This window comes from Periplaneta americana, chromosome 2 (genome assembly GCF_040183065.1).
Source record: "Periplaneta americana isolate PAMFEO1 chromosome 2, P.americana_PAMFEO1_priV1, whole genome shotgun sequence".
Lineage (NCBI taxonomy): Eukaryota > Metazoa > Arthropoda > Insecta > Blattodea > Blattidae > Periplaneta > Periplaneta americana.
In genome coordinates this window covers 37,163,099-37,175,132 of record NC_091118.1, presented here as the reverse complement: position 1 = coordinate 37,175,132, position 12,034 = coordinate 37,163,099, and the positions used below count along the sequence as shown (strand labels likewise).

The window sequence follows — 12,034 nt, the reverse complement described above, 5'->3', positions numbered from 1 at the left end:
CTGTTCTAAACACATGGCATTGACATACACACACTCCCAATGACAAGAACTCAGATCCCTATTTTCTTGTCATGAATCAAACTTCGGCTTAATAAATTCGTACCACACTACCTCTCATTTGAGCCATAGTAGAGAACTTCATACAACATAGCTACATAATTATTTGAGCTTATAACTTCTGATACTTCAGTTAAATACACACCTGCCAACAAAATACACACTAATGCCACAAAGTTCAACCGTTCTTCTTCAATCCTATGGTTGTCCATGAAAATATCAAGGAGATACACAGCAAGATGGATTGCAGCATTGTTCAAGTGAAGGTCCTCTGCAATGGACCGCATCCAAGCAACTAAGATAGATCGATATTTGAACTGTAAAAAAAGGAAACAAGAATCTTGAAACAAACTAGATTATGAACAGAGTCACTTATATCATTCATGCACACAACAAGTTGTGGTTCTTGTTTCATGTGTCAATGAACTACAGCACATTTGATTATTGCACTCCTTTTTCTTGTTCAAAATGTCTCTCTTCACTTTCTTTATTTACTAGTTATATCACAGTCTAGTATATACAGTCGCGAAGCTCAACACGTAGTAAATATGCAAACATTAGATAGTTGCTCACCACTAGGATCGCTAATATCGCCTCATTACAGGCAATGCAAAATAGAACAGTCACAGTCTATTGTTTCTAGCACCCTCAAAACTCAAGCTTCGTGACTGTATATAGTAGACTGTGGTTATATACTCAGCTGTTACTGACGTACTAGAATGAGACAGCATCAATATATCAAGGTAAATGTTGTTTACAATTTTTTTCCTACAACAGTTATTTACTTATTCATCTGGTAGAGTTAAGGTCTTCAGTCCTTCTCTTCCACACAATTAGAACCAACACTACAAACCAAATGAAATATAATACAGGGTCCGACAGAATGATCTCCTCTGTTTGAATTGACTGCTGCACAGGTTTCTTGATAGTTGCACTTGATTGGTATATATCTTTGAGCAGCCCAAGTAGTGCCATTTAAATTACCATCATGGTGTAGACAGGTGAACATCGTGCATTTTTTGTTGAAACATTAAAAAATTGTTGATTCTGTGATTGCAATGCAGCAGCAATTTCGTACTCATTTTAGAGTAGGTGATACGAAAAAAAATTCCTGATAAGAAAACGATACTGTTATGGATGAGAAGTTTCATACAAAAGATTCAACTTTCAAATAAAAGTCGTACGGTAGATGTCGCAACGTTCAAACTCCCGAGAAATCACTGTTACCACATCTCGACACCTTGCCCATTGTGCAATTCAAATCAAGAAATGGATTCGGAAAAATCTGTGCTTCAGTGACTGACCATGATAATATTTTTAAAAAATATTGGAGTGCAAGAGGTCAAATTACTTTATTGTCAAATGCCTGGCATTAGAAAACATCAACAACAACATCTCGACACCTGACGTTCAGCTATTAAACATATTCTGGCACTGGGAATATCTGATTCGAGTGTCAGAAGAATGTTACATCTAAATCTCAAATTCCATCTCTACAAAGTTATGGTGGGTCAGGAACGTTGGCAACATAACTGGCTTAACCGCCAAGATGCTTGCGAGACTATATTGGAAAATGTTCCTGGTGACGCTAATGTGCTCAGTAGTAACTAAGCTCACTTTCATTTGCCGGGCTGCGTCAACAAACAAAACATTCGATATTAAGCCCTAGAAAATCCTCCAGAAATGCATAAGCGACCTCTTCACAGAGAGCATGTTACCATTTGATGAGCTTAGCACAATTTGAAATAATAGAGTCATACTTTTTGGGGCAGAAGGACGCACAGTCACTGTTTGAGGAGTAGGGGAGACTGCTGTACCTTTGAACATTTTTTGTTTTTTATTTTTTGCTACTACCTCGACGTCTCAAACTGAAGTAGATTGTAGAGAAAGCCACTAAGTAGATCTGGTCGTAGTTTTGGTTTGATTTATTGCAAAATGTGAGTTCTGTGAACGAAAGAATCTTTTTCAGTACCAAAAGTAAACATTTCATTCAATCATATATATTATCTAACATAAAACCCGATTGTATTTATTACCATCCATTAAGTACAATGTGTTCCGTATTATCTGGTGAGTAATAACATATTTTAATTTCCGTATTCGAATCTCTAGTTTTGGTAGCCATATTTGTTTAAACGTGCACCCTCTTGTACCTTTGAACACTGAACATCTTGTACCATGGAACATGTTCCAAAGTACACGATACTATTGGTTTTTGTCTTTCTTTTATATTAAGATCATGTCACTAAGTAAGTCTGGAGATAAGAGGCCTCCAATTGATCTAGATGCCTTGAAGAAAGCTGTTGAAGCAGGTATTGTTCCTCCAGGAAATAAAATCTAAATCAGAGAAGCCTGCTATGGTTTATGATTGCGAATACATTTTAAATATGATTATCAGTTTTTACAGCTATATTCCCACCTATATTCCACGTGTTCCAACTTACAAGAGAGTATGTTCTAAGGTACATGAACCTGTTGTACCTTTGAACATATTAAATTTTATTTTTTCCATCCTTAATAGATGTGTAGAACAGGAAAATATATACACGAAGTTGTAAAGGAATCTTCAATAATTATTTAAAGTATTTTTAATTTAAAAAATATCATTTCCCAAAATTAAAAGAAAATAAAATATGAAAAGTGTTTAAAGGTACAACAGTCTCCCCTATATAGCTTGTGAGGGCAAGCATTTGGACGATATTATCTTTGAAACAAAGTGATGTCAGAATGGCAAGAATTCTGAACTGTAAGATGGTAAAACAAAATTTTGAATGGGATCTATGTTGCTCTTTTTTATTTAAGTTTCAAATCGGGGAGATCATTCTGCTGGACCCTTTATAATAAACTAAAACAGATAGGCCTACAATAAAATGGTTTTTCAAGGCAGTAATGGCAATACTACCCAATATTTCCAGGACTGCGTAGAAAATCTTGAGGCGCATTAAACAGAGAATGCAGCGAGAGGGACTGCATGAAAAACCAAGAGACACGAAGTTCATTTTACACTTGTTTCCATGATAACACGAATGACGTCAAAGTAAACTTTTCATGTCAAAAAGTTACAATATTTCTTTAGTGTATCTCGAATATAAATGTATCATGTCAGGAATTTCCTTATAAAGCAATAAAGTGGTGCATGAGCTTTATTATCCAATCAGAACAGTTCATTATCCATTCATTCTCTGCATGCTCTAACCTCTTATATTTACACAGCACTCCATAATTATCAGAATTCAGATAGCAGATAATGATATGGCTATTCAAGTGCGTGATGATGAGTAGTTCAAATTTCCCATGACAGGGGAATCAGATTTATTGTGAACAGAATGTACTCTGAGAACAGCCAGGTCGTTTCTTATGCTTTATCTCGTGCAATGTCAAAGTGTAGCGCTCATACGAGTTAACAACTATGTAAACACTGATAAACGTTGATAATATACTGTCAAGGTGTTTATTTGTGAATACCAGAACTTGATACACTGCTTAATAAAGAATGGACAGTTTTTATTGCTACATTGCATAATAAGGAATGGACAGTTTTTATGTAGTGTAGACCAGGGTAATTGTAAACACTTTTGATTGATTTCAAATATATTTCCACATTACACAACCTTCAGTAACGTTAAGCATGACAAAGAAACATTGTGTTATTTTTAGATCTTTCTTTTCCCTGAAAATGGGTTTAAAATAATAAGGTTGACTTTTTTCATCCTTTAATTGCTAGTTTACATTTACCCCACCTGTTTAAAATTTCCCCTTCGAGAGGGGGGTAATTGTAAACACCAATTTTCGCACGGGCTATCAGACACTGAACATGTTTTGTTCTGTTTCAGAAGAAAGAGGTGTACTCCTTCCAACTCCAATTTTGGTCACTGGTACATTTCGTCCCTTTAACCTATGATATATGACGATATAGGAACTCAGTACCTCTCCTGAGCTTCACAATAACTGTAGTTACTATTTTTCACACCTGTGACAACCCTCTCTAAATTCTCTACAGTGTTGTTGGATGGGAGTCTCTTTGATTACTGAAAAGTACGAAATGTAACCATAGTAAAATATGTTTAAGCAATTAAAACTATTGGGCAAATGTAAACACGTCATAATTTAATGAACTGAGGTTATGGGAGATCTCAAAACCATTGTAATAAATGTTAACTACTATACAACATATTCTTAAAAAATAGCACTGTACATTTACTTACAATGCCAAAAATGAAGGTGAAGCAAAATTCTTTCTCAACTTTTTTGTAGACTCTTACAAAACATTTGTTCACAACTAAGCAGTTACTGCTATTTGGAGCCAAACTGCTTTGTAGGTTAGCCAACATGTTAATTTAAATATTCCCCAAATTAAAATTTTTATATTGACAGTTTTGTATTTCTCACAGCATTTGTTTACAATTACCCTGGCCTACCTTAAAATTGTAAATTTTTAAAAATTATCATTTATTTAACGATATTCGGAACTGCAGAGGTTATATCAGTGTCACTGGTGTGCTGGAATTCAGTCCTGCATGAGTTCTTTTACATGCCAGTAAATCTACTGACATCAGCCTATCGCATTTAAGCACACTCAAATGTCATCGGCCTGGGCCAGGATCAAACCTGCAACCTCGAGCAAGGAAGGCTCGAATGTGTGTGTGTGTGTGTGTGTGCATACGCGCGTGCGTGTCACTTCATGCACAATTTGATATCCTACCAAATTTCATGTACATCTGAGATGGCCGGGTTGGGAGGTGTGATGATTTGACATGGAACAACCTTTTCGTGTAGTCAGAATGATGACCTTTCCAGCTGTTATAGCTGCTTTTCGAAACCGGATTTTGCTACCTGTTGTAGCTTCCCAAATCGATTACGATGCTGATCCCAAAAGCACTGGCCTAAATTTCATGATAAAATTTCTTGCCCATGAGGTAAGTCCTCATTCTGTAATGCAAGTTCAGGCATGATGCCTTAGACCACGATGCTATGGCATTGAATAATAATAATAATAATAATAATAATAATAATAATAATAATAATAATAATAATAATTACTTACAAATGGCTTTTAAGGAACCCAAAGGTTCATTGCCGCCCTCACATAAGCCCACCAGTGGTCCCTATCCTGTGCAAGATTAATCCAGTCTCTATCATCATACCCCACCTCCCTCAAATCCATTTTAATATTATCCTCCCATCTACGTCTCGGCCTCCCTAAAGGTCTTTTTCCATCCGGTCTCCCAACTAACACTCTATATGCATTTCTGGATTCGCCCATACGTGCTACATGCCCTGCCCATCTCAAATGTCTGGATTTAATGTTCCTAATTATGTCAGGTGAAGAATACAATGCGTGCAGTTCTGTGTTGTGTAACTTTCTCCATTTTCCTGTAACTTCATCCCTCTTAGCTCCAAATATTTTCCTAAGCACCTTATTCTCAAACACCCTTAACCTATGTTCCTCTCTCAGAGTGAGAGTCCAAGTTTCACAACCATACAGAAGAACCAGTAATATAACTGTTTTATAAATTCTAACTTTCAGGTTTTTGGACAGCAGACTGGATGATAAGAGCTTCTCAACCGAATAATAACATGCATTTTCCATATTTATTCTGCGTTTAATTTCCTCCCGAGTGTCATTTATATTTGTTACTGTTGCTCCAAGATATTTGAATTTTTCCACCTCTTCGAAGGAGAAATCTCCAATTTTTATATTTCCATTTCGTACAATATTCTGGTCACGAGACATAATCATATACTTTGTCTTTTCGGGATTTACTTCCAAACCGATCGCTTTACTTGCTTCAAGTAAAATTTCTGTGTTTTCCCTAATAATAATAATAATAATAATAATAATAATAATAATAATAATAATAATAATAATAATAAGGTAAAATACATAACTTAAAAAATACTGCACTTACTTGAGGTGATTGCTGATAAAATGGTGTTCTTTTAACTTCCCTCTCTCGCAGTGTGATGACAATTTCTTCAGCATATTCTGTGTACCACCATTTATTCAGCAATGGCATCTGCAACAAAAAAGAATGCTGCTTAAGCGAAAGCTCAGTAAAATATTAGTATCACTTGGATATAGTTATACAAAACGGATCAAACCCACAGCTGTATCAGGAGATGGGGTGTGTAATTTTTGTATAATGTACGTATAGGCCCTAACTTAATTATCCATTCCCTTCTTTCTGGTAACATTACCTAAAAATCACGATTTTGCATAACTGCATTCTGAACCTCATTAAGGTTTCCAAAAGAAATTAACTCATTCCCAAAACAAGTTCAGTCCATTTTTCACAGCTCTCTACAAAGTGTAACAACTTGTACCTTTTCCACGAAGCTGTTTTCAGCACAGTGAACTTGTATTCGGAATTATTTCTTCTCCCTTTTGATAGATTAACGTAAAACCTACACATCTGTGGAGTTTTCTTAGTACTACTTCTGGAGTGGGTTCTAGGAACAAACTCTTCCAATATAGATGAATATAGACAATTTTTTTTAGTTGGTTATTTAACGACGTTGTATCAACTACTAGGTTATTTAGCATCAATGAGATTGGTAATAGCGAGATGAGGCCAAGGATTCACAGTAGATTGCCTGACATTCACCTTACGGTTGGGGAAAACCTCGGGGAAAAACCCAACCAGATAATCAGCCCAAATGGGGATCGAAGTCACGCCTAAGTGCAACTTCAGACAGGCAGGCAAGTGACTTAACTGACTGAGCCACACTGGTGGCTTCAAATTTTTGTCTTCAATTAAATTATAGGTATATTTTTTTTAATACTTTATTTAAAAATAATAAATTATTTTGTATCCATTCTACCATAACTTTATTACTAGCCTATCATCATCTCATGATTTATGAAATGATCCTTCAGTTTAAAAGGAATGTTAGATAATGAATTGCAATTACAATACAAGAATTATAATTGAAGAGTATGAAAGTAGTATAAAAGAGAATACTATTCAGAAGCGTGCATTAAGGAAGAAGCTGCATAAAAATACAAAAAGAAGTTAACTAAAGAAATCTTATCAGCTTAAGTAATGTCAAAACAAAGTTTGTTCGTAAAAGACTAACACATAAGTGACTATCAACTGATCCTTAAGTCAACCCAATCTGCTCTAATAAAACTAACCCAACCGACTTATATGAATTATCTGTATTAGAAGGTAAGTTGATATTCTTCCTTCCTGAGAATGGTAAGGTAATTTATGAATAGTAGGTGGCATTCATTGTCAGTTTGTGACACTGCTAAATGGTTAGTGAAAGAAAAGCATTCTGTGATACTATGTTAAACAAGGGCAAATCGTCGCTTTGGTAGTGAATGGTTCTATTCCACAGTGAGAAAGTTTCGAGATAAAGTGATTTGAAATTTTTGTGCAATTAGAAAAACTGCATTATTTAACATTGTGAGAGTAAATTGGAAATTTAAATGAAGTTTATATTCTCATACATTTAAGAGAAATACTATACTGTGTTTCATGTAATTAAAATATATTAATTTCAAACTTATATTTTATAATGTGGCTTAGAACCATTCACCATATTTAGGAATGAGGAATTAACTAACTTAAAATGATGAAAGGGCATAACCCAAATCTGATAATATGAGACAAAAGTATTGTAAATGATGCTAAACAATGTATTTTATTTAAAAATTATCAATTACGGAAAAATCAGTGTATTAATCCTTTCTGGCCTCAATTTTTATTTGCAGCACAAGACAAAAAACCGTTCTAAGTTAGGTTCTGTTATCTTCTGTCCATCAGAGTGTCCTGGTGATTCTAAATTATCTTCAGAAGTTGTCTCTTTATCCTCTGATCATCGTCACTAATATCCCCAAATAATTCATCACTACTGTTTTCAAAGTCTGGATTTATGTCAGTTTTACTAGAAGTTGATTTTGATAGCTCAATACACAAAAATTAATCAAATAATGCTGCCACAAGTCCAGATTCCTAAGCTACCAGAAATTAAAAATAAAATAATTTAAACATTTTATGTGGTTTAAGTCTCTTTACAATTCACAACCTTTCGAGCATTTCTGTTCAAATGAAATTGTGAATGGATGTAAGACACTTACAGGCGGATTAAGACCCTTCACAATCGTACAAACGTTCCAGCATTTTTCCTTCCAATGCACTGTGAATGGATGTAAGACACTTAAGTCTATTCACAACTCAGGAATTGTGGTATAGGGCTTTTCACAAAATTCAAATATCTCTTTATTTTTTTAAAATTAATGGCATAATATCTTTAACTAATGTAAAATTTAGACTTCTTAGACTCCAAAGTCAAAAATCAAAATTTTGCAGGTTGGGACCCTTCACCACCAAAGCGACAAAATATGCTTCACTTTAGAGTTATAACTCGCATTGGCATGAATATGAATGCTGTGTGGTATCTGTAAGTCACAGCTGATCTCTGCCCTTTGAGTGCAGACATACAGCATTCTGATGTTTCAGAATTGCATGGAAAAATGAATAAAAAGCACACTGCATCCACTGTAAAGGTTACAAGTCTACGAATATGTCTATAATAGGAGCATTCCATGAATGAAATGATAAATTTTGAACCATTCCTCATGACTGCCATACATGTAACTGTCAAATTTTCATCATTTCCTAACTTGAAAGAATAAGGTGTTCATATCTTTATTAATAATTTCATACTGTAGTTAGAATGAAGCAGTTCTGAAATTCAAAGCAAAACTCTTTTCTAATCTGAAGTTGGAATCAAAGCATTGTAGCATCAAGGAAGAAGTGTAAGAGCATGGGTCCTACATTATAAATTATAAGTACTGTATACTGAAGTTACTTCTTAGAAAACTCATTCCATATTTTGCCAAGAGCATTTCATTCTATCCTTGACTAAGAAACTCAATAAAATAGGTATCTGTTAATGTTGATAAACAGCCCTATCATCGATTATGGACAAATATATCACACATTTCCTTTAAAAAATGTGTCAAATTAATTTTATTTCTCTAGACCAAGATTTCCTACATTTAAATCATTTGAGATGTTCATTCATTAGATCTAGGTACGAGTCTATGTCTTATATTTCTATTAGCAAAAAGTAAAAATTAAAACTTAATATTGTGATAAATTCTCAAGAGCAACTACACACAAGATCTAGAAAACAATAAAAAAAAATGGTTCTTTCTTTGCACCTTATCTAATGCCACGATTCACTGTCAATCCTAAGTTGATTAGGTAGATTACTATATTGCAGTGAAAATGCCTTCAAAATAGAATGGTTGACATACATATTTATCACGAAGTGGGAAAATTTTAGAACACGGATTGCACCTACCAAATTGTCTTAAAATACTAAAAAGAGCAGATTTGTCTGCGTTTGTCGAATGCGCATCATTATATTTACGAAAAGGCACCATGTTCTGGAGTTTATCTTTCTTTACTGTACCGTCTGTACGGTAGCACTGTGTTTTTAGTGTCCATTTCTGTAGCATTCACTTAAAAAGGGAATAACGAAATAATACTAAATACGAAAATCGTCGTTTATGAATACATTAAAATAAATATGCGTGGCAATCTGCGATTTGGTTGCAAGAATTTTTAGTAATAGTATAAAGACAATTCAAGTTCACTATCTATACCTTTCTGAACTTTTCATACACCAATTCGTAAATTTATAACAGAATAACTTGTTTCCATTGATCTAAACGAAACTTCTTACAATGTTTGTGTCTAAATATTCATTCTGAGAGCTTATACGGCGACATTTTCGTGTTGGTTTCAATACTTCACCACTATAGCTGCAATTGCTGTTTCTCCATTTACTACGGCATTACCCCCACGTGCCCGACCACCTGCTTGCAATTAAATGCCGGTCGCAATGCTATTATTTACTGTCAGATCTTTTCACCTCATTCAGATTTAGTTTCAACTATTCATACAAGTAGTTCATTTCTCTGCACGTCTTATTTTGAATTAAATACCACCAAATAATGTCAAGTTAATAAGTATTTTTAACAAACAATAACAACCTCTTACTCCTCATTACACACATCAGTTACGCAAAGATCACGCAGTAAGTCACATAAATGGAGCTGCAGATCAGTGATCTGCTTGCAGCAGATTCGCTAGGCATTTAAAAATGGTTTACGTTGGCAATACAAAAATCATGCACGTTATGTTGGATATTCTGTAAAACCTGCCACGTGTTGATCGTCATTTGTTCTTAACTTTGGCAACTACTGGTGCCATCTGTTAGAAAATGATATGCTATTCGTCCTGGTTCTGCCAAATAAGGGAAGGAGGTGGTGCGTCAAGATTGGAGAAGATCTAACGAAAGTGGGCGTTGGAGGAATCAGAGCTTATTTCATAAAGTAAACCGACATATAATGTCATATTCGAATAGTAAGTATCAGAACTTGATTTAACATTGAATAAATGATTAATCATCTTCCGTATTCTTCGAGTAGATATGTAGTAAAACCTTATACGCTCTGCTGAGCCGGTAAGGGATATGAACCCTTGTCAAGGAGCGGATCCAATAGAAAATGAGTAATATATGACGAAATCATGCCATTCGGTAATATGCAAGAGGTAAACTAGTCACCTTATAAGGAAACTAGCAACGAACTCTATAAAGGTGACAGACGGAACACCACTACAGTAGCTGATTGGAATCTGTATCCTTTACATAAAACATGTCATCACCTTCTGTTGCAGAATATATTTTTGCTACTCTACCCAGAACCCAGAGAGGACAACCAATTGTACTGGGAGGAGATCCTAAAGGAAAAAACTTCTTATATACTAATGGGAATAGTGTTATTATAAGAAATATTGAGGTATAAAATCTAGTAGACTGTAGAATTTAATCATTAAATTATCACACTCATCTCTTAGAGTAGAACAATTTTAACAACTATAATTTTGTATTTTTGTTCCAGAATCCTGCTATATCTGACATTTATACTGAGCATTCTTGCGCTACAAATGTAGCGAAATATTCACCCAGTGGATTTTACATTGCATCTGGAGGTACAGTTGATCTTTGTTCCTGTTGTGAAGTTTAAGCAGCAGTTGTAAATAACGTGTTGGTTTGGAAACTGTCGTTAAAATGCCCGGCACTGACTTAAATATTTGGGTCAGGATCCATCTAAAAACGTTAAAGCTTAAAACATATAAAACTGAATTACTAGCAACAAATAAAGTGAAAAATAGCCGGAGAAAGTAAAAAAGTGGTTTAAGTGCCGCAGGTCGAGTTAATGTAACTACTGTACATATCATCAAAATAGTCTACAGTTCCGGTTAGTGCCACAATAGCCCCGTGGTTGCGTGCGTTGTTTATAATTCGAAGGCCCGGGGTTCGATTCCCCAGTGATTCTTCTTTTCCCTTTTTTTTTCTTTTTAATTTCAAATTAATGTGTAGTCTTAAACCTGTGAACGTGTTTTTCTTGTATGGGATGCGTTACAAGACATAGTTACAAGTAATTCACTTTTTGTAATACAGTGCCATTCCCATGAGGATTTTTATCAATATTATCTACTGGTTGTGAAAATTACGTGTTTTATCATTAATTAGTTAGTAAGGGATGTCTTTCTAATGCACAAAATTATATTTCATTACGTTGTTGGATATCACACAAATCTGTAACAGAAGCTCTACTATAGCTTAAAATATTGTTATGTAAATTTTATATAAAACACGTAAAAACATTCGCATAAATATTACAACTTGCTTTGAAACATATTACGCAAAATTCGTATCTTTTTCCTTAACATCGTAAGACAAAATACAAAATATCTTATAGTCAGTATCAAACTTACATACACAGAAGAGTTTTCCTCAACTTCGTTTTCACAAACGCCTATGGACAGAATGTTTGAATATATATCATAAAGAATAATGTCTGGTGCTGTATTAATATCGATTGAGATGCACTATCGAATATGCTGATACTATTAATTATTGAAAGTCAATTTAACATTTAGGGCTTCATTAT

General features: G+C 34.4%; 2 protein-coding genes across 5 annotated transcripts in view; one reads left to right on the top strand and one right to left on the bottom strand.

Annotated features, from left to right (window-relative positions):
* Positions 1–10,218, bottom strand: part of LOC138692576 (cyclin-J-like) — a 36,542-nt gene extending 26,324 nt beyond the window's left edge. Inside the window, exons 1-3 of one of the 4 annotated variants that reach the window (XM_069815596.1) lie at positions 10,067–10,218; positions 5,967–6,074; positions 203–374 (exon numbers count right to left, since the gene is read on the bottom strand). In XM_069815596.1, coding sequence (XP_069671697.1) covers positions 203–374; positions 5,967–6,074 — 280 coding nt within the window. In that variant the 5' untranslated portion in view covers positions 10,067–10,218. The other 3 variants (XM_069815573.1, XM_069815588.1, XM_069815582.1) reach the window with 3 other exon arrangements.
* Positions 10,219–10,283: 65 nt separating this feature from the next.
* Positions 10,284–12,034, top strand: part of flr (actin-interacting protein 1 flr) — a 37,366-nt gene continuing 35,615 nt past the window's right edge. The window contains exons 1-3 of the mRNA XM_069815495.1: positions 10,284–10,439; positions 10,755–10,876; positions 10,979–11,069. Of these exons, the coding sequence (XP_069671596.1) occupies positions 10,424–10,439; positions 10,755–10,876; positions 10,979–11,069 (229 nt within the window). The 5' untranslated portion in view covers positions 10,284–10,423. The remainder of the gene's footprint in view (positions 10,440–10,754; positions 10,877–10,978; positions 11,070–12,034) is intronic.